At 46.6% G+C, this 23,800-nt stretch overlaps 7 protein-coding genes across 7 annotated transcripts; 5 read left to right on the top strand and 2 right to left on the bottom strand.

Moving 5' to 3' along the window:
- Positions 1-7: 7 nt before the first annotated feature.
- On the top strand, positions 8-1,451 carry N7462_003351 (ferrochelatase HEM15; the record flags this gene model as incomplete). Its single annotated transcript, XM_057075077.1, has 3 exons — positions 8-253; positions 349-931; positions 994-1,451. 3 exons carry the CDS (start codon positions 8-10, stop codon positions 1,449-1,451), a joined length of 1,287 nt encoding a protein of 428 aa, XP_056934582.1.
- Positions 1,452-1,975: 524 nt separating this feature from the next.
- On the top strand, positions 1,976-3,852 carry N7462_003350 (putative tetracycline-efflux transporter; the record flags this gene model as incomplete). The annotated part of the gene is made up of 3 exons (XM_057075076.1): positions 1,976-2,191; positions 2,255-3,701; positions 3,764-3,852. 3 exons carry the CDS (start codon positions 1,976-1,978, stop codon positions 3,850-3,852), a joined length of 1,752 nt encoding a protein of 583 aa, XP_056934581.1.
- A 382-nt stretch (positions 3,853-4,234) lies between these two features.
- On the top strand, positions 4,235-7,024 carry N7462_003349 (pentatricopeptide repeat protein; the record flags this gene model as incomplete). Its single annotated transcript, XM_057075075.1, has 1 exon — positions 4,235-7,024. The coding sequence occupies one exon, from the start codon at positions 4,235-4,237 to the stop codon at positions 7,022-7,024; it is 2,790 nt and encodes a 929-aa protein (XP_056934580.1).
- A 117-nt stretch (positions 7,025-7,141) lies between these two features.
- Positions 7,142-9,092, bottom strand: N7462_003348 (uncharacterized protein; the record flags this gene model as incomplete). The annotated part of the gene is made up of 2 exons (XM_057075074.1): positions 7,142-9,032; positions 9,085-9,092. The coding sequence occupies 2 exons, from the start codon at positions 9,090-9,092 to the stop codon at positions 7,142-7,144; spliced, it is 1,899 nt and encodes a 632-aa protein (XP_056934579.1).
- Positions 9,093-10,173: 1,081 nt separating this feature from the next.
- Positions 10,174-11,740, top strand: N7462_003347 (uncharacterized protein; the record flags this gene model as incomplete). Its single annotated transcript, XM_057075073.1, has 3 exons — positions 10,174-10,771; positions 10,911-11,313; positions 11,386-11,740. 3 exons carry the CDS (start codon positions 10,174-10,176, stop codon positions 11,738-11,740), a joined length of 1,356 nt encoding a protein of 451 aa, XP_056934578.1.
- Positions 11,741-15,431: 3,691 nt separating this feature from the next.
- On the bottom strand, positions 15,432-16,418 carry N7462_003346 (NmrA/HSCARG family protein; the record flags this gene model as incomplete). The annotated part of the gene is made up of 2 exons (XM_057075072.1): positions 15,432-16,094; positions 16,164-16,418. 2 exons carry the CDS (start codon positions 16,416-16,418, stop codon positions 15,432-15,434), a joined length of 918 nt encoding a protein of 305 aa, XP_056934577.1.
- A 4,161-nt stretch (positions 16,419-20,579) lies between these two features.
- N7462_003345 (uncharacterized protein) lies at positions 20,580-23,153 on the top strand (the record flags this gene model as incomplete). The annotated part of the gene is made up of 9 exons (XM_057075071.1): positions 20,580-20,688; positions 20,761-20,882; positions 20,958-21,106; positions 21,183-21,310; positions 21,365-22,228; positions 22,282-22,319; positions 22,367-22,552; positions 22,617-22,967; positions 23,019-23,153. 9 exons carry the CDS (start codon positions 20,580-20,582, stop codon positions 23,151-23,153), a joined length of 2,082 nt encoding a protein of 693 aa, XP_056934576.1.
- Between the last annotated feature and the right edge of the window lie 647 nt (positions 23,154-23,800).

The following is a 23,800-nucleotide window of genomic DNA, read 5'->3' as shown; positions in this document are numbered from 1 at the left end:
GCTAGCCATGGCATTCCGCAGCCCTTTCGCTATTCCCCGACGGATATGGAGCACCGCCGCCACCTCCGCAGTGCGACCAATAAGTCGCGGCTGTATGGTGATTAATGATTCTCAGAAATGCGGTCTAGCTACAGCAATTCCGCCCGTGATGCAAGATGCGACAGGTGCGAAAGGACCGACTGCGATGGTCTTTCTAAACATGGGCGGTCCATCAACAACAGACGAGGTGGAGGATTTTCTGAGCAGGTTATTTGTACGTTGAGCATTCTCATCAATTTGTGTGGATGCCACATTATGATCTCGCCCTGGGATGTACGGCTAATATGGACGTCGGACGTATTGCTACAGGCCGATGCTGACTTGATCCCCTTGGGTCGCTTTCAATCCTATCTCGGACCTCTCATCGCACGTCGACGAACCCCCAAAATTCAGCAGCAATACTCGGATATTGGTGGCGGCTCGCCCATTCGCAAATGGTCTGAATATCAATGTGCGGAGATGTGTAAGATTTTGGATAAAATTTCTCCGGAGACGGCGCCACACAAGCCTTACGTTGCCTTTCGCTATGCGGCGCCCTTGACAGAGATTATGTATAACCAACTGTTGGCGGATGGATTCGGCAATGGGAAAGGAGGCCGTGCGGTCGCCTTCACACAGTATCCGCAATATTCCTGTTCCACTACAGGCAGCTCCCTCAATGAACTATGGAAGTGGCGCACTCGCCTAGAGGGCAAGCGTGGCAATGGAGATGCTGACTCCGCGGGTGCCATTCAGTGGAGTGTCATCGATCGATGGCCTTCCCACCCCGGCTTGGTAGAGGCATTTGCCCAGAACATCGAGGCTCAGCTAAAGACCTATCCTGAGGAGAAGCGGGACCAGGTGGTATTGCTGTTTTCTGCCCATAGCTTGCCAATGGATGTGGTCAACCGAGGTACGTTGAGAAGCCCCCAAGCAGGGAAACGATTTCTAACATCTATGTCTTTGACGCTGCAGGTGATCCTTATCCCGCCGAAGTTGCCGCCACCGTCCACGCTGTGATGCAGCGACTGAAATTCAGCAACCCTTACCGCTTGTGTTGGCAATCCCAGGTGGGCCCCAAGGCTTGGCTTGGAGCTCAGACTAGTGATACTGTGATGGAATATGTCAAGCGTGGCCAGTCTGATTTGATCCTTGTGCCGATCGCATTCACCAGCGACCACATCGAGACCCTATACGAGCTGGATCTAGAGGTTATGCATGAGGCCAATAGCCCCGGTGTTAAGCGCGCGGAGAGCTTGAACGGAAATCCGGTTTTCATCCAGGCTCTGGCCGATATTGCTCGCGAGCATTTGCAGAAAGGGGAGCCCTGCTCGCCGCAAATGACTCTGCGCTGCCAGGGCTGTAAGAGTGACCGATGCCTGGAGCAGAAGAAATTCTTTGCGGGGAAGCAGCTCGCTTCTATGGTGCTGTAAGAGTCAAGGTAATAAATAACGTTTAGGATTTGGGCTCTGATTTGCGTACCTTGTTCTCTTGTATACTGGGATGCCCAGAGTTTCGCGATCGCATGTACATATCATTTGGGTGAGGATTAGCGGAGTTTGCCAGGCTGTGATTTTAATCGGGTCTTTGTACAAAAGATAGCTTTAGGTCCAAAATTAGACTGTCATCCACTTAGGGGGTTTGCTCCGTCCATTCCGTTGTCATACACCAGTGGTATCGGGACTGGTGTAGTACCTCCAATCATTTGGTCGTATCTCGGGCTTCCGACTGGGCCAGAAACGTTGGGACTAAGGCCGCGGGCGATTATCAATCCCCCGCGACCCGAAGCCTGTTTTTGCTTGATAAGACAGGGAGAGGTCACCATTTCTCCCGCCCTCAATCCCGAAACCCGGCCTAATCCCTGCCCCGGGTAATATTCGCAGAAAGCAGTGCGTGGTTGGTTCCTTATATACCATGCTCTGGGGGGTTTCGTGCGATTGACACCATATCTCCCATCATGGAGAACGAAGAACTGTTTGCGGGCGAACCCGCCCTTGACGCGCAGCAACAAGCCTTGAGCAGTCGTCGCATCGCAGCGGCGTCCAAAGCACCCCCCCTGCAGATCCATTCGGAACCGTTGCTGGCCAACGATTCGGAGACCGATTCATGGCAGCTGCAGGATGAACGACGACCTGACGACTTCGACGACCGCTCCCGATGGCGAAGACCTCATGTGAGTGATTCTTCTGTGTCTTGCCCGCATATCCCTCGGGCCGCTTATCTGATCATGGGGTAGATTTGGTGGCTTCTGCCCTTTGGCTTGCTCTTTACACTGGGATTCGGAGGGCTCGCAGTGCCCAAGATTAATTTGATTATGTCCCTGATTTGCCGCGACTATTTTGTCGAGAAGACTGCCCAGGATCCCACGTTCACTTATCTCCCCGTCATCTTCGGAGAGGACAACTCCCAGTGTCGCTTGCCGGAAATACAGTCTCTCGTCGCCAAATTTCAGCTTTATCTGAATCTTGTTACAGGAATCATTTCTGCATTGGTCAGTCCTCGGATGGGTCATCTATCTGATCGCTATGGTAGAACGAAGATCATCGCGCTGGGCGCAATGGGCGCTGTTCTCAACGAATCGATTACCGTCATTGTCGCCTCGTGGCCCGAATATATGTCGGTCAACATGCTCCTAGTCGGAGCTGTCTTCGATGGGCTGGGAGGCTCATTCACCACTGCACAAGCCTTGATCCATTCATATGCCTCTGATTGCACACCCCCGGACCGACGAAGTGTGGCCTTTGGACTATTCCATGGTGCCTTGTTCTTTGGGATCGCGGTCGGTCCGAGTGGTGCTGCATATTTGATCCAGAAAACGGGAGGCACTCTGATTGTATTCTACGTTGGATTGACTTTACATTTCGTCTTCTGTCTCTCCCTGTACTTTATCGTTCCGGAGTCTCTTTCCAAGGCGCGACAATTAGCTGCTCGCAGTCAGCACCGGGCAAAAACGGCCGATTCAAACCGGACCAGCTGGTATCAGTCTTTGAACCCCATGAACCTGATCACACCTTTGAAGATTCTTCTCCCCGCTGTTGGCCGACCGAGTGTCCTGTTTCCGAACCGCCGTGGAGCCAGCCCGGCGCTTCGACGGAATATCGTCCTGTTGGCTGCGATAGACACCGCTGCGTTTGGCGTTGCGATGGGCACGGTGCAGGTGATCATCATCTACGCCGAGTACATGTTTAACTGGGGCAATGTGGAATCCAGTCTTTTCGTCTCGATCATCAACGTGGTTCGCGTTGTCAATCTTTTCCTGGTTCTCCCGATCGTGGCTCGGCTCTTCCGCACTCCAGTTGAAAATGATGATACCATCCGCGGATCTGACATGTTGGATGTTGTTTTGATACGTTTGTCGATTGTTTTTGATATCCTTGGATACGTTGGTTATGCCCTGTCATGGCACCCGTCCGTCATGATCCTTTCGGGCATTGTCGCCTCGCTCGGCGGGATGGGATCACCAACCTTGCAGTCCTCGCTCACCAAGCATGTCCCACAAGAACGTATTGGGCAAATGCTTGGTGCTACAGGCCTGTTGCATGCCCTTGCCCGAGTTGTTGCGCCTACTATCTTCAATCTGATCTATAGTATGACTGTCGCAACTTATCCACCCGCGGTTTTTGTTTGTTTAGCAGCTGTGTTCGGTATTGCTTTCTTATTGAGTCTACTGATTAGACCGCATGGTAAGTTTATAGACTCGATGACATGTTTTTGTTTCGGATCACACCGGCTAATTGTTCACCAGTTACTCTCGAAGACGAGCCGGATTTGGATACAACTGTGGAGGCGAATTATGGTGGAGAAAGTGAGCAGGACCATTTGCTGCTCGGATAATTTTTTGGTTTATAGCAAACCTTAGACATTTGAATGATATTCATACTGCAATAATCTTTAAGCTCCTGAGGATATTAGTCCACCCTGTATGGCCCCATACTCCACGCGGTTGGATCATCTGATCCGATCGGTAATAGTTCGGCGGGCGGAACGGCCCCAACACGCAGTTTGGTGATTTGCCGAAAAAGTAGTCTGCCCGAGTTTCTCCTGCACTCTCAAGCTTCAATTGCTCCACTGCTATATCTCTTCCCCTTCCCCGACTTAAACAGTAGCGAGCATTCGCAATACGCCGCATATCACTCATTCATTTCAATTTACCGCTGCGGAGTCGCTGATGGACGACTGGTGAGTTTTGGCGTGATCCGCGGGCAGCGCTCTCACCATGTTCGCCAAAGCCGCAAATTCGACTCCGGCCGTGCCCTCACGCAATGCACTTCGAGTTCTTCGGCAGTTGGCCTTCGCTGGGTCAACAGTAGGCAGCTTCTGCACCCTGGCAGTTATCACCTACGATTCCCACCGCCGAGTCCGCGTCGCCGAGCAGATCATCGAGAACAAGCGCATCTTGCACACGTCAGCTCCAAACTACGATGCAACAGCTTCTGCTCAACGCCTGGCCACAATGATGGAGGCAGCAGAAGCGGGGGAGTTCATGGGTCTAGCGTCTTTAAAGGACCGAAAACCGCGGCGGGCTGGGGATGCGGAGGTGCCTCTTACCGAAAACACCAACCCAACCGATCCATTGCGGCCACGAGCCCGCAGCCTACCGAAATGGGCACAATCTGGGCCACGAGAATTATCGGCTCGGAGGACCCCGGACCGCCTTGATGAGATAGCTGCTCGTGCTCGAAACCGAGTGGCCCTTGCTCGAGAGGCGAAGGAGGCTTCGGAGGCACGCGCAGCGGGAGACATTCCACTCGAGGATAAGGTGTGCGACTTGCTCAAGGAGGACCGTGAAATTGAGGCTGCCACTCTCTTTATAAAACATACACAGCCAGAAACCGATGAACGGGTTCCAGTCTCATTGGAACGGCAAGATCTTATGCGTACCCTTTTCGTCGCTAATTGTGTGAAGGGAAACATCTTCTTGGCCCGGGCTCTTTTCGAACATATGGAAAAAGTGAGCGAAGTAGATGAAGAAATTTGGAGCACTATGATGCACCTGCTCGCGAAGGAAGGACATATCGAATCCGTCGGTGCTATTTTCGAAAGACATCAGGCTAAATTCACCGTTCCGAACTACATGCTCGAAGTTGTTCTCCGATGTTTGCTCGAGTCGAGGAGATTGAGTGGTGCTAAGTTCTTATTCTATGCTCGAATCAAACACGACGCGGGCGGTGGTCTCTGTGGCACTTACCTCGATGGTTTGTGGAAGAAAACTCGCAAGATCGATCTGATCAACGCTGAATTCCATCAAATACTAAGCGCACTGGAAGAATTGGAGCTGCGACCTACTGAGAAGATTTTCAACCCCTTGGTCAAAGCTTATACGGAGGCTGGAAATTTCGAAGAGGCCGAAGCCTTGGTTGCTGATATGGCGGCAAAATTTGGAGTCAAGCCTGGATGCCGTACGTTTGGGCTCCTTGTATACAGCAGGGCTCTGACATGCGATTGGGAGGCTGTCATGAATGGACTGCATGAAATGCATGAACTGGGCTTCACGACTGATCATAGACAATTCGCTCGAGTCTTTGACCGTGTTTTGCTCGAATATTACCCAGTTCACTCTGGTCCGCAGATTCTTGATTTCGTGATGACCTGTCTCAATCAGTTCAACATACGACCTGATCGCGTTTTACATCGACATATTCTTGAAGCCCTCATCGAACGAGGCGACCCATCTGCCATTAGCCAAATCACCCGATTGGCTGAAGAGCACAAATGGAATACTGGCTTTGACCAGCATGACTTGATCAGAACCCTGGAGGCTCGCCGGATATCTATGCAAGGTACACCCGTGGGATTCTGGCGGATGCTGCAAGCAGCCAAGAAACAGTATGGAATGGCGACCAGCAGTCGGCGTCTCATGGGACATAGCGCAGATTACTATTCCTTGGAAGATGGGGCGCTGCGGCCGAATCGCAAGGCTAGTGAAACTTACCCTCAGACCGTGAACAGGCTTGTGGACAAAAGAAAATCAATGGCTGTCCACATGCCATTACACAAACGACAAGAGCACTACATCCATGCCGGAAAATTTACCAAGGCTATTAAGGATTTTAACAAGGCAAATAAATCTGGGCACCACATCAAAGCGATTCACATTAAGTTAGCTGTCATCGCAAAGATTCTCAACAACGGCCTGGGAAGCCTGGAAGACGCACAGAAGACAATCAAGGACGAATGGCACTACTGGTCCAGAGTTCCTACGATCCAAAATAACCCACGCTTCCCTCAATTTGTTCCGATTTTTTTCCAACAGATTTTGCAGATTGAAAGAAACAGCATTCGCGAGGCGGCCCTGCTCAAGATGGCATTGTTCGAATTCTACAATATCTGCGACGATGCATCTCATCTTAATGTCAAAAATCACGCTGCTGTGTCCTTGGCGCGGAATTTGATCTCCCAGAGACGTCCCAGGATCGCAAGCCAAGTTCTTATGGCACTCTATCAATCCAAGTGGCGAAAGATCTATGACTTTGACCAAGTGCTCATTAAGATACTTCTCCGTGCTTTCGCCAATTTTGGTGATGCCAGAGGCGTTTGGTGGTGTCTACTCACCGTAATTTCTCGAAAGGAGATTGTTCTTCCTGAGTTTGTTGTCGAGGCAAAACGCCTGATGCCTACGCTGGAGGGGAAGCTGCACGATCAATCTCCAGGGTCCGAGCACTCGCATAACCTGGCCGTCTTAAGAAAAGTCTTAATTGTTCTGGAACAGAAGGCTTCCGGTCTCGGAAACTGGGCGACTATCCATTCGGCTCCTGATCTCAAAGCACAAGGCCGAGCCAAACCTGCTTCCCGGTCATTAAAAGAGCAGAAGCTTTTACCGTCCGCGTCTGTCGCAGAAGTGGCGAGGAGCTTTGACGAGGAGATGGAAATGGATTTCTTGGTGTCCCGCAAGCCAGTTCAGCGGAGTGCATTGGGAAGAATTTGGGACGAGCACCGCATGGTGACGGCGTCCCGCCTGCAGCCCGAGGATCCTCAATACCCCCATGCGAGATCCGAGGCGCAATAGTTGCTACACCGGCCACTAAATGCTAATGTATATATCCTGTACAAAGTGTATATTATCTTCAAGTCATTGAACGATTGTATTTCAAACGTGCTTCGTGATTCTAAAAACTGCTATCTATTAGAGGCCATTCCAACAAAACGACTTCTCTATTGTATGACTTCTGGAAGCAATCACCATGTTCGCATCACTCCGAATATCGACATCATACTGCCTAGCCCTTACAACCCATGTCCCTTGCTCCGGATCCCACTCACTGAAAGCATATTTATCCAAAACGATATCGACGATTCGTTCTTCACCCGCACCCACAAAGACTTTTTGAAAGCCTTTCAGCACACCATCCACATAGACCTGAATCACCTCTCGACCTCGGACAGAACCAGTGTTGATGACCGTTGCTGTCGCAGTGATGCACAGAGACGAAGCACTAGAGTTATTTTTCAAAGCAAAGTCCTCCACTCTGAATTGGGTGTATGAGAGTCCCCAACCAAAGGGGAACAATGGTGATGGCTTGTTTCTTGCACGATAACCCATTTCGAGTCGTTCTTCGTAACGAATTTTCATTTGCTGATCAGTGGGAAAGTTCCCAAAAGAAGGAGTGTCTTCAATTTGCCGTGGAAAAGTCACTGGAAGCTTGCCAGAGGGGTTGCTATCGCCGCTAAGTATATCCACAAGCGCATTTCCAACTTCCTGACCGGCATACCAGCATTGAAGAATGGAATCAACCTCGTCAACCCAGGGCATTGCAATTGGGGAGCCCGTCTGGTTTATCAAGATGGACTTTTGAGCTGCACCGGCGACAAGTTGAACTAGCTTATCCTGCGGAGGCGACAATGATAGCGAGGAGCGATCGAAAGATTCGGATTCGTACTCTTTGTTATTCGCGGTAAAGACAATAGAAATATCACTCTTAGAGGCCAAATCTGTGACATCTTGCTCAATAGGGCTATTCAAGTTCTCATAGAAACCCGCACGAGTGGCTTGCGGAGTGATCTTGAAGATTGGCGATGGGATGGGCGCCGTTGTAGACAGGGTGTCAATTGTCACTTCATAAGCACAGCCAGCCTTCATATGGAGGTCAGCTCGCACTTCGTAGTCACCAGGTTGCATGACATATTCCACTCGACAGTCCTCAAATCCGCAATGTTCCAGGATGACTTCATCTCCCACGCGAAGCACAGTTTTCCCGCATGCTGTGACTCCGAAAGTGTGAGTACCCGTTGTTTCAGGCGATATAGTGAATTTCATGCGGCTGCAGTGCTTCGGCTCGAGTTGTGAAATGCGGGATTCAATGACAAGGGTCTCAGTGGCTTCAAGAATCTCGTGATATATTTGGTTCTCAAACGTCCAGCCATTATACCAATAGCAATCCACCCCAGGTTGTCCGTTGCTTGGAGCTGTCATCCTTGAAAGAGGTGCTGAGGGAATCTTCTTAAAGATCGGAACACCATGATGGTGTTGGATGTTTTCTTTGCCAAATTTCCTCTCCAGAGCTTCAAGAGGCGAAACAACATAGGAAGGGGTCAGTGATGCACTGCCGCCTCCATGAATGATTGGGGCGGCCGCTGGAGAACCGAAAACTGCGATCCTGAGATTTTTGGATGATGAAATTGGTAGAAGATTATTCTCATTTTTGAGAAGAACAATTCCTTCGGTCGCTATTTCTCGAACAAGGGTTGCAGTTTCATCGTTCTTGACGATATCCTCTTCTGCGCTTGCTTCGCTTCTCATTCCGACTTTTTTTGCCAGCCTGACAACATCCTTGGCCAAGTTATCAATTTGAGATTCTGTAATCTGACCCTTTTCAACTGCCTTGAAAAGATAATCACCGCGGAATCGAGCTGGACCAGGAAGCTCGAGGGCAACGCCGGCGATCACGGAGGGAACAGTCGAGTAGATGCCCTCAAAGTCGGAAACTATGGTGCCTTGGAACCCCCATTCTTTACGAAGGAGGCCTTGTAGCAATTCTTCGTTCTCAGACATAAAGACACCGTTTACAAGATTGTATCTTTCAAATCAATCAGTATTTGATACACAAGTAATGTTGTTGAGTTCCTCACGAAGTCATGATTGCCCATGGACTAGATCTGCACATCAGAAGTTGAAATGACAGGGCATAGAGCTCCCGTAGAGACTTTTCATCAACGATTGTATTTGAGGTTTTGCGATTCGTTTCGCATTCATTTCCAATAAAATGCTTGGGACAAGCTGAGACTCCTTCTGACTGAATTCCATTCACGAAACCGGCGCCGAGTAATCCAGACACGAGCGGGTCTTCGGAGTAGGCCTCGAAATTTCTTCCTCCTTTGTCAAGTAAGCCTATCTTTGCCCGTCAAGTTTAAAAAGGAAAAAGATCTACCTAAAGGTGACCGATGCAGATTTACAGTCGGCCCAAGCAAAAGGCCAATGCTTTTTGCATTGCATTCTTTCCCGATGACCCTCCCCATCTTGAATGCTAGATCGGGGTTGAATGTTGACCCCACGCATGCAGCACAAGGAAAACAAGTCGATTTAGTTGATGCATGAATAGATTCTCCTCGTACACCGTTAGGACCATCACTATACTGTTGAAGACATCAGTATTTTCTCATTTATAGATCCAAACTTCTTTGTTACCTTGATAGGCTTGATATCGAACTCGGTCAAGCCAGCGGTTCTCCAGTACGACTTTCCTGCAAGAAGAGAAATTTTCTCCTTCAGTGAAAGAAGTTCAACATAATTTTCAGTAGCCATACTTTGCGACCTTAGAAAATGTAAACTTTGATAAATCCCGAGTCATTCTTTTATAGAAATGTTGTCCACGACCGTTTTAGGAAGTGTCCAATCCCGGAATATCCGAGTGTCCACCGTCCATTGTCCACTTTCCCCCATGTTTATGCTCACCCCAGACCTTCCCCAGATTTCCCAAGCATATCATGGAGACATATATAAAAGTAACCCTTGTCAACAGTGGACATTCTTCTGATATTCTCTCGCTTGTAAGCAAGAGCATTGAGCATTATGAGCGAAGACTGCAACAAGCCAGGTGCTTCCCACCTTGAGGGAGGGGAACCTGAGTTTCTCCAACTTGATCAAAGCTTGAGCCTCAGAGAAGTTTGTCGGCGACATGGAAAAGCTCTTTTCATTTGTGAGTCCGCAGGAGCCATCTAATGCCAGCGTTTCTATCTAACCCGTGCTGTCTTCCAGGTAGCATCTCGTTCACCTCCGCTGTCCTTTTCGGTTACGACACCATAGTCAATGGTGCTTCTATCTCAATGCCAGCTTTTATTCTATACTTTGGCGAAAAAAATGCATCCGGGGCATACCTGCCATCTCTTTGGACTGCGCTCTGGACGGCCATGTCTTCCCTTGCGCAAGCTCTTGCTGCCACGGGAACTGGGTTTTTGGCCGATCGAATAGGCCGCAAATGGTCCGGTTGCCTCGCAGGAATTATATCACTAGCAGGCGCTTCCGTGCAATACACAGCTGAAACGCGCAGTGCTCTGTTGGGTGGAAAAATTGTCTCAGGGCTGGGGATTGGCATGGCCATGGCTGCCGGCACAACCTATGCCTCTGAGTTGGTTTCGCCGAGACTCGTCCCACCCGTTCAACAGGCTTTGGTGATCTTTATCCTCATTATGCAGGCTGTAGCCATGGGCGTGATTCGTATTTTTGTACCTGATGTTTCAGAGCATGCGTTTCGCACGGTCTTTGCAATTCAATGGGGGTGGGAGGGCTTGTCGCACTTGCTTATGCTTTGGCCCCCGAGTGAGTAGCCCTGCGTTATTGTCCCTTGTCAGCATGTTGATTCCTTTTAGGTCGCCTGTCTATTGCATTATGAAAGGCCGAAAAGAAGATGCACATAAGCTATTTTTATGGCTTTACGATGATAATAATCACCGAGAAGAGCGCTATAACCATCTCGTCAAAACCATCGAAGAAGAAAGCGCCCAGAGGGAGACAAACAAAGCCGGATACATTGAATGTTTCCAAGGAACGAATTTGAAAAGAACATTAACTATGATGTTTCTTTTCGGTATTGTGAATCTTGGCGGCGCCCCGTTCCTGTCGCAGTCCATTTACTTCTTGATATCTGTGGGCTTGCCTTCCATCCACGTATTTGATATTTCAGTCGGGGGATTTGCGCTCGCAATCGTCATCATCATTGCCAGTGGAGCCCTGTTGAAGAATGTGCGGCGCCATCGTATACTCTTTTGGGGCACAGTCATCAACTTCTTGTTCAATATTGTGATAGGAGCTTTGTATTATGGACACGGAGATGGCCCAAAATGGGCTATTGCGATTTTGATGTAAGACACCCATGACTGATACATACCCAACCAGGCAGTCATTTGAACAAAGCTGAAACTAATCGCTTCTAGGAACCTCTTAATCTCTCTACAGGCGAGTTTTATGCAAGCTACTGGCTGGTCAATTGCGGCAGAGATTTCTAGCTATCGGCTTCGTGCCAAGTCAATGTCCCTGGGAATGATGTCGCAGACATTCACTACATGGCTCTTCACATTTGTTGTGCCATATATGTACAATGTGGATTCGGGTAATCTTGGGGCGCGAACTGGATTTATTTTCGCTGGGATTACGGTATTGCTTCTCTGGGGCGTTTATGCCCTTGTTCCAGACACCACAGGTCTCTCGACCGAGGATCTGGATAATTTCTACGAGGCAAAGGTGCCGGCCCGCAAATTTGCAAGCCATAAAATGGCATTAAATTCCTGATTCGCAATATTCAGTTAATTAATTTGGAACGAAATTTCCATTGACTTCTCTTTCCGACTTTCATATAGTGAGAGGGTGTTTCTCCATGTAACTCATTCTCGAATGAGGCATAATATCCATTTTGATTCTTTATAGCGAACGTTATCAATGTAATTTTCGGGGTCCATAGTAGTGGAAGGTCACAAATGAGTAGCTAATAAGATTGGCAAAATGAAGATAATACATAAATGAGGTACTCTGCTAGCGGTTAAAGTCCAGTATTGATAAATGCCTTACCTCTATGAAATAGGAGCAGTGCCATGTTTAACGATGCACTCCATGGGGCCATTTGACTGAGTATATCTGCGACAGCATATAAAATGATGTTCGTTTTGGATTCCTCAGAATGAACCAAGTCCTCATTTGCCTTCCAAGCTAATATTTCCTTCACCGTAGTAGAGAACTTGTCCGAGCCAACAAATTCCTCACTTTTCTGTAGAAGCAAAGCCGCTTGATCTTGATTAGATGAATTCACCAAAGTCCAGACAAACACACCACTCAGAAAACAGTCAATGATATTTGGCGGCTCTATAATCCTCGAATCTGTTTGCAGAACAGGTTCATTGAAGTTAGATTGGATGAAACTCATCTTTTCAAGGCATTTTATCAACATGGCCCCGGCTTCATTTGGGTGGGCTCCAAGAATTCTGTATGTAAGTTCCATTGCAGGAATGACTCCAGAGGGCCCGGATTTTCCCAATGCATTCTGTAGATCTAGAATTGGGACATGAAGCATGAGATTTCCGAGTTGAAGATGAGCCAGCCCAATCTTGTGAAAATGCCCTGAAGCAGGGAAGACAACTATATCAGCCGCAGGGGCCGTAGAATAGGCCTGTTCCCAAGCGAGAAGCATTTCTTGAATGATATCAGCAAAGTTTAATGTTAATTAAGATGAAATTACAAAGTTCCTTACTCGTTATATGGGTTCTTCTCTTTGCCAATGAGTATAATACTTCTTGTACCGGCTCCGAAGGATTCTGGTCACCAGACCGAGATTGAAAAGTGCATCTAGTCCGTAGTTGGTCATAGTGTTTCTGGATCTCCTGGCTCACCGCATGGCTGGGTGGAACTGTGTGGGAGGCAGAACCAGTGATGTCTTCGGGACTTTGCCAAATGTCAGAGTCGAGGACTGCTTCTGAAACCATAGTTACTTGCTGAGAGAACTCAAAGACTTGTACCAATATTGTTATGAGTACGATATATCGAGTCCAAGAATTGAGTCCTATTGAATTGGAAAATGATGTTTGCGCAACAGGAATATCCGAAAATGCATCGAAAGCACTTCCAAGGTTGAGAGGTCCGAGGAATGGACTAATAGCCGAGGAAAATGTTCTGCCAGGAGGGACTAAAGCTGAGCCAAGTAAGCTTTTCCAGCGATGGGCAGTTGTCGCATGCCAGAATTCCTCATCACAAGGACATTCAATGCCCATAAACTCCGCCATATTGAGCGACGATGGCAGGTATAGCAGGCATGGAAACATGCAGTCAAGGCTATAGATCACCCATGAGAGTCTTCTTTTACTCTCGATCAGAGCCCAGTGTTTCCACTGAACATCCAAGCTGTGAAATTGAGTTCTGTGTGACCTATAAATAGGACCAAGCCACGACAGCTGAAGGTGACGGCAATAGGTAATGACTGTTCCCCTTAGGCTCTCCGAAAGCTCAAAGAGCCTTTTGTTGCCACACCATAGGCCAGAATAACAGATCAGAGTCAAAGCGTAGACAAACATCGGGTCTCGCATCAGATTATTATTCAATTCCATTGCAAACTGGGCGCTCAGTCTTGCAACGTCGATCAAGACAATTGAGAAACGACATGTATGCCGCTCCCGACTGTAGATTGCCCCTATCGCTATCATCGCAGCGAGAAGAGCATCCGGTAGGTCATCGCATGAACGGAGTGATGGGCGATGAATCACTGCCATTTGATGCTCAAAGTATTGAAAGAATAGACGAATAAACACATTGGCAATATGCAAATCGGGCAAAGGTAGGAAATGAAAATCGAGGCCCCTCAGGGCTGGTTCCCGCAAAAAAGACTTTAGCCTCTCGTACCGAGTCTCAGAAATGTCAAACCGATTATGATGGCTCTGGACCAACGGATGGGATTTCTCCATTTGGATGGGCTTCGCTGAAGTGATAGCTTGGGAATCGGGATTCCACCTATACGGCCATCTATCCTCTTCGGAAGCTTCATTAGGTGGCGATCGCGAACGGACTGTTGGCGAAACATCTTCCATGTCCAGTGAATTTGTATCATGATTTGTATTATGCCTCGGTGGGTTATTGCTGAGGTTCCCCATCAATGACCCGGTTCCTTCCATAAATGGTGGTAAGACTGGCTCCAACAGGGCTGAAACCAAATCATCGTCAAACCACATGTTCTCGAAATTTCCCGCATTCGTCATCCAGGATGGTGTCTGATCATGGTAAGTGCTATTACTTGTGGGAGGTCGCGATAGACCTTCTGTTTCTGATTGAGAATGAAGTCTTTGACTACCGGGAAATATCGAGGTATCCGTCATGAGCCTCTCACTGACTTGATGCTGTGCAGTACGCTCATGGTACATATATGACGAAGGCAGATGATTTTGTTGATTGCCGAGCTGGCTGACTTCATGTGTATTGAATAACAAAGCAGGCCTAGAGTGTGATGCTGTATTGGGAGTATTTGGAGATGTCGGGGACGAATCCCCTCTAGAAGAACGCTTGGCTTTGTGAATTTCCTCATGTCGCTGGCGCACATCACTTCTTGTGAATTCTTTCCCACACACAGAACAAGTATGCAATTTCCCAGGTTTGTCTAGAATCGAAGACCGAATTAGAATCAAAAATTAGGAAAGATTATGTTCGGCATACGTATTCGCGCATGTCGCGCTAAATTTTCACGACGTGAGAATTCCTTGGGGCAATGGGAGCATCGAAACCGAGTAGTCAAATCTGGTTTTGTCTCCGGGGACGGCATTGGCTCGACTGTCAAAGGTGGACAATGGACATTGCTGAGTTCAATAGGACTGAGCGCGGGGTCAATTTAAGGCTGGGCAAGATTTAGACTGGTTTTGGTTAGTAAGTAAAGAAGCAACCTAGCAGAGGATATTTTAGCCGGTGGCGGATTTCTTTGGTTTTCTCTTTGCCGACCCCGTGGGGATCGGGCTATATCACCCCGACCGGGATATCCGAGAAAGTAAACAGGGCAATCGAGCCGCCTGGTTTAATCTGAATCGATAAACTATGAATCTAATAATGAGAAGTATATTTCTGCGAAGGCGATATTGAAGGTACATGACATATTGCTCCCGTCTATCTATCCTAGTGTACTAACCCGATTTCACTTTTTTATCATACAGATCAGCAAAATTAAGATTCAAATGGACTTGCGCCTGAATCCTTTTGAGAAGTAGCAAGACACTCGGGAAAAAGCTACTGCCCAAATGAAACACTTGCTCCCTAGCCTTCTCTCCTATCTTTCCGACTCAACCGTTGAGGGCTCCCAAATCTGCCAACTAAATTAACATCTCATATTTAGCTGCAGTGGTAAGAGCAAAATAAGTAGCGGTATCATAGTATTAACAGCAGTATAAAAAGGCCTTCCATTATTGCCTCAATGTCAAAAGATACAACTGGATATTATACAAGTTTGCAGGGCTAAAGACTATTTCTGTGTTCTGAAGCCGCTGTCCTCCTCGAGCCAAGTTGGAAAGTTCTTCAAAGCCGGGTTCATCTTTTTCAATTCTGAAATATTCGCGCCATATCCAGTGTCGTAGAACCACTGGAACATGTAGCCAAGGTCTTTCATCATCCACATCAAGAGTCGAGCCACAAATCCAAAAGTCAAAGGGACCTTTTTGCCAGTCTTTTCTTCGAAGATCTTACTCATTTCGTCAAAAGTGAGCTCATCACCAGCCAAGGAAAGACATTGGTTCTTATATCGGTCTGGAAACATGAAGGCCTGTCCGCCAAAGAAGCCGATGTCATTCACTGAAATGACCTGTAGTGGCTTTTGTTTGAGAGCGACCGTCCAGCAAGTAGCGAAGACTTTGCCGAGAAAATCCGGGGTAAAATTCTCGAGAAATGCGACTGGCCGAAGAATTGTCCAGGACATTTCGGTACCTTTCGTCACTTCAATTAAATGTTGTTCAATGCGGTGCTTGCTGATAAAATGAGGAATGGGCGTGGGGTTGTTGATTGATGCCTCTCCGCCACGATCTACCGAGGTGTATACGAAATGCTTGATATTGTGCTTGAGGGCAGCATCAACAAGACCTTTGCCTTGTTTTTCTTCGGCATCTTGGTGAGATCCACCTGGAACAGGAGCCTTTAATCACGTTAGTGAGCCAGGATGTCGGAGAGTAATTCCTCAATCTCAAAACTGTGCATTCCATACCTGAACACTGAAGACTCCCCAGATGGGCCGAGAAGAGACCTTATGAGCATTTGCAAAGATGGTTTCGGGATCATCCAAATCTCCTTCAACCAAATGGATCGTGGGAGATTTCGCCTGGAGTTTCTGGGCTCCTTTGGAGGACCTATCTCGAGTGACAGCAAGTATTTCAACGTCTGCCCCTGCTTTGAGCAAGGCGTCAACCACACTTCCGCCTTGTTTACCGGTTGCGCCGGTTATAAGGATAACTTGGGCCATATTGGGGCCTCTGTAACCTTAGTGATAGGGATAGAATAGAATGATATTGAGGCACAGAATTTAATCTTTAGTATTCAGGTCTTTGCCAGATTATTTAAGAGATACGTAATGCAACCCTACGTATGCTAACTATTAATAATCGACTTCTTGATGTTAGTTAGTTACTCATTCTCGGGCTTGATTTCAACTCCGAGCTCCACTTGTTGACTTCTATTCGCTCAACCAGTGGCAATGCTTTTTAAAGTTCGCTTATGTACTCCGTATTTTCGGCCTCTCGGGCTACCAATGACCCAAAAATTCTCAAAAGGACCTGGGTTAATAAATAGTCCAGTTTTGGCGGAAGCAGTTTTTGCATTTTCTGAAAGTTTAAACTTAGTATCCAAGTTTGACCAATAAGGTCGTAAAGAAGCAGTCCAAGATATTAACCAATGCTTCACAAGCAGAGTCCTGATTCAACCTCCCCGTGAGGCTTGCGAACCACCGGGAGTACCTCGGGGTCACAAAGTCTTTGAAAGCAGATATATTATTGTAGAGCAGGGGGAGCTAGGCCTCCACGCCTTGTTCCTAAGGCACGTTCCTCTGCATATTTTGACAACAGAAAGATTCATCCGGCGTACTAATAGATTTCCATACTTTTGCTACCAAGCACAGTTTTTAAAATAAAACATGACATCACATGAAAAATACTATCCAGAATGCAAAGGTATTAATACCTAACGCTGATTAATCAATCGTGCCTTTCAGATCCAAATAGCTTTGGCTTCTACGAGAATGTAGAGCGACCTGAAACACGCCGGAGGAATCTCCGCTCGGAATAATTCGATAGTGTAACAACATCAACGCGAAGTAGTTTCCCAATTCCAATGAACACATGTTCCTCGCCTAGGCTGTAAAATTATGGAGAAAAAAAATTTGTTTCCATTAAAAGGTCCAACCTCGCAGATTATACGCTCTCTTTAGACTTGCCCCTCGTCTTTCACAACTATGCAGACAGCACTTTACTTACCTATTGCTAGCAGATCTCTGGAAAGTTTCAGTTCAAGTCACTTTCTGCTAATTATTGAGCGGTATCAATAGCTATTTGAGCAGATAACAGAAACTGTAGCCAACGAGGATACAAAAGAGCTTTAAATCGTGATAATATTAATACGATGTCGGTATAGTCGAAAGGCCTACCCTAATTGACTAAAAGTAGTAGATAACACTATAGTGCTTTAAGCGTGATATAGGTGTAATTCTTATAATAGCGATATACTACTTAAAAGTCTCGGTAAGGTCTAAATTCTACTAAATTATTCGAGATAAAGATAGAGAACTATTTAATCTAACTTAATAGACCGAAGACTGGATATAGAGAATATACCGGGTTTCTTATAAATATCTAGGAAGATTAAGGCTATAAATATAATAAAATATACTACTAGATCTACTATTAGGTAAAATATACTATCCTACTCTATAGTATTAGTTATAATATCTTAGTAGGTCTTAATAATATTCTACTAGTTCAAAAGCTATTCCTCTCCCTAGCACCTTAAGTAGTCTATTATAGAAAATAGTAATTTTAATATTAGTAATATTAAAACTATATTTAATCTTAGATAATAATTTATATTAGACTTATTTAAAAATATATTACGTCTTAGATTAAACTAGCCGGATAGAAGAGTAAGACGTATTACGGGTAAGTAATATCCTAGATTAAAGAGGCACTAGGGGGATCTATTATAGGATTAAAATAAACAAAGTCGTAAAGTAAGGCTAGCCTAGCGCGTAATAGCTATAGTAACAATATAGATATTTCTAAGATATATTTCGGAGTTAGAAATAATAACTAGTATAATCTCCTATAGCTTCGAGGTATTAGATAGCAAAAAAGCTCCTTAGTTTCCCTAGTAGGAGGCGACTAGTCTAGCACTAAAGAGGTATTAGTTAACTAATTATTAATTAAAAATAGTATTCTAGAAGAGATATTTGAATATAAGTCGAGGCGGTAAATAAACTACTATAACGCCCGCTACTCTTGAAGAACTTCGTAGCTGAGAGTTTTCTATTCTGGATAGAGCTCCCTGAGATTCTTAAGTCGGTCAAGCCCTATCCGGTAAGCTATGCGGGTCAATCTTCCAATTCGCATCCAAGATTGATTCCTAGGAAACTGATAGAATTCGTTAAATGCTAAAATGCATGATTTTCGAAACTGATCTAATGATGGAGAGTCACCGATAAGGTCAATTTCCAGCATACTTGAGCTTAATAATTGATCAATTTGAGCATCCAGAGTAGAGCTATCCGAAGAGGCATTATCGATATGGAATGTAAAGTCGGTAAGCTTTGCTGTAATGGTGACCATGGTAGACACGAGCTCTTGGCTGCTTCGGGAGTTTTCATAATCTCGAAAGAATCCCTCTCTAGAAAATATCGGATTTGCATCCACCAAGATGTCAAAGAACGCTACGACACTTTAGTATCATTGGTCAGCCAATGTTTCAATCAACCAAATGAGCACTCGTACAGTTGCTTTTCTTTGTCTTGAGTCAAATTGAGCTGCGCAGAAGAGTGACTGATACTGCTTGTACTTGGTGAAGATATCGAACAAGGTGTGGTGGCCACCGCAGGATGGATTGTGGGGGTTACTTTATTCCCTTGCAGCTGAGCGTCCGAGATACTTTGATTCTGTGCCGATTCGCGGTTATCTGAAAAATATCAGCTTCTTATACATGGCCTTCAATGCTCGTGATTGAGTTGCTGAAATAGGACGAATTCGGGATAACTTACTCCGAGACTGTCGGGGTCGGGATGAAAGCAAAGTTCGCCGTGAACATCGCACTGGGCCAGGTTTGCGCCGAATTGAAGTTTAGCTACATGTCTCTCCGTGTTTAAAGCATGTAGAGCAGGTACGTTGATTCTGATCTCCAAGAAACATGAGCAGAATTTAGTGGATCCATTATTTAGTGGAGGTAGGGTTGCGGTAATACACGTCGTTTTCTTCCTGAACAAGTCATTAGCGACCAGGTAAGCAAAAGAGATAGGGGCACTGACCTCATACACCTATCACAGACCCTTAAGGGCCTACTAGTTGGAGACTGCGGAATCAAACTGCTGGTAGCCATATGCAGGACTGTTGAGAACGACAAGTCTCTTGGTTAGTCGGAATGTTGAGGCCTATCATACGTATGATATTCCAGGGCGGACTAAAGGTCTTCCAAATCCTCCGGGAAATCTTCCGGGAAATCCGCCGAAAAGGAGGCGGAGCCGCTGAAATATGTATATCCTTCTCGTTTTATGACCCTCTCGGTTATCGAATGCAATTCCTGGACCGCTGAGCTGACGTTTCTTTTGTATAGAAGGCTGAGTCAATCGGTGGTTTTTTGATTTGCATGTCGGATCGACTGGGAGATGTAAGTTGAGGGCTTCGATCAGGTGACCCAACGCCGTTCTTATTGAGTAGTGCTTTTAGCAAGTACGTAATAATACGTAGATTTAGAGTGGTAATCCTGACGAGATTTTACGTTTTCAGATCACTAATTGGGGATGGTGGTCAAGTTAATCTCAATACTTTCGCACTTGATTGGTTGTGTTGATGTGCAATGATATAGATCAAGGTTAACCCAGTGTCTTTTTAAATATTTTCTATGTAAGTTGAATCCTCAAAGTCAAGATTTGAGAATGCCTGCAGCCAAGCCGTTTTGGGTGGCGGGAATTTTTTTGGAAAAAAGCTGCTAATCACCAAATGCAACCCTTCGTTCTAAGCCAATCGTCCTGCCATTCATAAAATCATAAGCATGAATCAGAAGCTTTTAGCAATCAAATCTCTTTCTTGTGATAGAGACGTTGTTTCGACAACATGTGGCGGAGCTGTTGTTTCGACCTCATGTGACGAAGACGTTATTTCGACTTCACTCCCTCTCGATCCTCGGCTTTGTCCCTCCAATTTCTTCGGTCCAAAATTTTTTTCTCGCAAATCCTTGAGTACTGACTCAAAGCTTTTTCTTCGCTGGCATTTCTTAGGTGCTTGGTGTTCGAAATTATCCCCCGTGGTCGCGTCGGAGCAAAAGCGTCCCTCCTTTCATCGCTTGTGCTAACTGCTAACACTGACTTCTTCCTTTAGGCCTCTAATCCCCTCAACTGGTACTTGATCTCTCTTACGGCCTTCCCCTCATCATGACACCTGTCACAAGAGGTATGAAAGCTCGAAACGATGAGCCTCCAACAAAGAAGGCTCGTCTGTCAAATGACGTTGGGCATGCAACGAAGAATGCCGAAGAGCAAGGTATGGTATCTGAACTATTGATCACTATTCATTCTATGCAATGAGTCTGACTTTGAAATACGGAATAAGTAGAACGACTAGATTTGGTCTCTTCGGTGAATGATCTAGTAGAGAAACTCTACATAAACCCCGCCACTATTGATGCGGCACCGCTGCTTAGCAAATTTCATGGATCTCCCCCAGCATGGGCTCACGTATGCAACCAAACCCCCAAATTGTTCTATGATATTCATGTTTTCAATGCCTTAATTTTCTGATTCGGAATCCAGACACGCACAAATTTATGCGAATCCTGCCCACGGTTCAAAGCTGTCCAGGGTGCTGCTTATACAAATCAGAATAAGCTCATCGGATTTCTGATAGATAAAGACTCTGGTGAACGGGCGTACGCAGATCATGAAATCATCATCACCAGAGCGTTAGTCTTGAGAATTTTATTGTTACATGGCAGATTGAACGGTTCATCAATAGATTTATGTGCTAATTCAAAACAGGGGTGGGGGCTATAAGAAGAATAGCGAGGGCAACATGGTCTTGCATAAAGATCAAGAAGAGAATGGAAGAGTCGGTAATTATCTCTTCGCCGGTCTGGCTTCGAAGGACCCGGTTTTTGTTGTCATGGGTAAGTTAGAGGGCCCGCGATATCAAGGTATGTGAATAGCTGACCGAATCTCAGGGAACCAAAATGAACTCCTCCACGCCACCCTTCCATACCGCTACAATGTCATGGCCTTCTTCGTGGTGACAGACGTCTGGTATGAAAAGTCGGGGAAGTATGCGGGGCTGAAGTTGCGCCTGCAGAAGGTTGATCTTGCAACCACAAGCTGGTGGGCACGGCCCTCTGCTTCAATGTCGAATACATCTGATTCCCCATCTTGGGATCATATCAACTTTGATCTCAAGCCTGAAACTTATAAATGCACCACTTGCAAGAAAGAAAGCCCTCGTATATACAACGAAGGCTGGATCTGTCTCCAACGGAAATGTCGAGATTTCTGGAAGATCAATGGCGCCGAGCCACCTGCAACACTCACCTACCATGCTTCTTTCTTGAGCTATCGCCTTCACACAAAGTCAATTGCCAGTCATATTTTCCCCATCAACACAGCCGTCAATGCCCCTCGCCTTGTTGAAGATGCAGTAGCTCTCTTTGAACGAACAAAAGGGCTGACGACCAAAGACGCACGGCGCGGTATTGTGTGTCCCAGATGCCAAATGTGTCAGTCACGCACGTTCTGGGAAGGCTGGAAATGCGACTGTGGATTTGAACAAATGGCACCAATGAAGCCAATTTCTATTAACTCAATCTCGAGTCAAAACGATCGGACGTTTGCCAATGGTGGAATTGAACACCACATCAATGATGGGGTGTTCAAGCCGTACCGTGTAATTTCCTACGTCATCCCCAACATCGGCTCCATCACACATTTCATCTCCAATGACAACATAAATGCATGTGTAGGTGGGCCCAATGAGTTGCTGAGCAGCCTTCACAGAGCTGAGCTTGGTCTTGAGCGACACCTCGTGGGTCAGGCAAGGGGTAAGTCTTGTGAAGGTATTGGACGAAGGATCTCTAAATTAATGCCCGGGCAGTTGCTGGAACTTTGACCGGCCACTTTGCCGTGAACTATGTGAGCCTCTACATATATATATGAAGAATATCCATTGATAGAGTCAGGGTACCCCGTATAAATATATTGTTTCTGTCGACTCCAAGGCATTCAAAGATGCCAGCGATGATCTCATGAAATGCTTAGGCCGTTTGTCCTGGGCGACTGAGAAAGCAGTTGTCCACGCTGGGCATCTGTACCGGGCTCCGAATGAGTTGCTGGTCCTTGGATATTTTGAAGGGATGAAGATCGGGGTGAGTGTTCTTCCTTTTATCAATATCTCGCTCTTCCTTGTTGTTTCTCTAACCTAGACAATAGTACCATGATGATGGTGAAAGCACCCTGGGCCCAACAATTGCAACCCTCTCCTTAGGTGGAAAGTCCAAAATGACGCTTCGCATGAAGTACGGTGACTACTTTGGTCTCTCTCGTATAGGGTGCCCCATTAAAAACGATGCCATTCTGGAGGGGTGCAAGGCGCGGGAGCTGCGCCAGAGTTTGAAGCGAAGGCTGGAAAAAGACAACTCCGCCCACAGTCGTGAGCTGTATGATACAGAGCGGCGCCAACGTCTCCATGCCAAGGGGGAGCCCCCCGTGGAGATATCCATGGACCTGCGGCATGGAGACCTGGTTGTGATGCACGGAGAACTGCTGCAGAAGCATTATGAGGTGAATTTCCATCCATAGGAACAAGAAACTTCGGATGTCTAATTGATATAGCATGCCGTTACCTCTCAGTCGACCCTTCGCTACGCTTTGACGGCGCGATTTGTCAAGACTGACAACATGTCAGCTGCCGAGTGCGAAAAAGGCGAGTTCAAGCTGAAGGAGCATCAGATTTACAAAGGAAATTGAGCGGAGGCGTTCTCGGTTGCGGTTCAGGATTCAAAGTGTATCTGTTTGGTGAAATCCACATATCTCTAGGGCTGGGTGGTTGCTTCAACTTGAATTTGATGGCGTTGCTGGAGCTTGCAAGAGAGGATGGATGGGCAAAAGGAGACATTATACTTGGAAATTATCTCTATATCTTCATCCAGCCACAATATATAGTAATCTTTATTGGCTGTTTCTCTCTTTCCCTTCTCCACTCCCATCCCCGCATTACCATCTATTTAATCTTGTTTTGGGTTATCCGTGAGCAAGCCTGTCTAGCGATCGGTATATGTATTTTTTTGGTCACAAGTTCAACCGCATTGAAAGTACTGTTTCGCTGTCTTGAAAATTGGTAGATCATGAGCTGGGAGAAGTCGTACCATCTACATTCGGATTCCTAAAACAGAGTACGCGAGCACACCTCCCTTTCGTAATCTGCGAGACCTCATTTGCGTCGCCAAACCCTTCACGTGACTGGACCCCGGCCTCGGAGGTTTCCCGCATCTTATCGTGGCCTGTCGTGCCTTATCGACGCACGGCTGGCACCGTCGTCGGCCTCACCCGAGCACTCGGCCAACCCCGCGGGAAATTCCCAGTGGATCGGAGAAGGCGGGAGAATGGCAATTTAA

This window comes from Penicillium macrosclerotiorum (genome assembly GCF_028827735.1).
Source record: "Penicillium macrosclerotiorum strain IBT 26536 chromosome Unknown utg000003l_segment0_segment0, whole genome shotgun sequence".
NCBI lineage: Eukaryota > Fungi > Ascomycota > Eurotiomycetes > Eurotiales > Aspergillaceae > Penicillium > Penicillium macrosclerotiorum.
The sequence above is the reverse complement of the archived record's forward strand: the minus strand, read 5'-3'. Positions and strand labels throughout refer to the sequence as shown.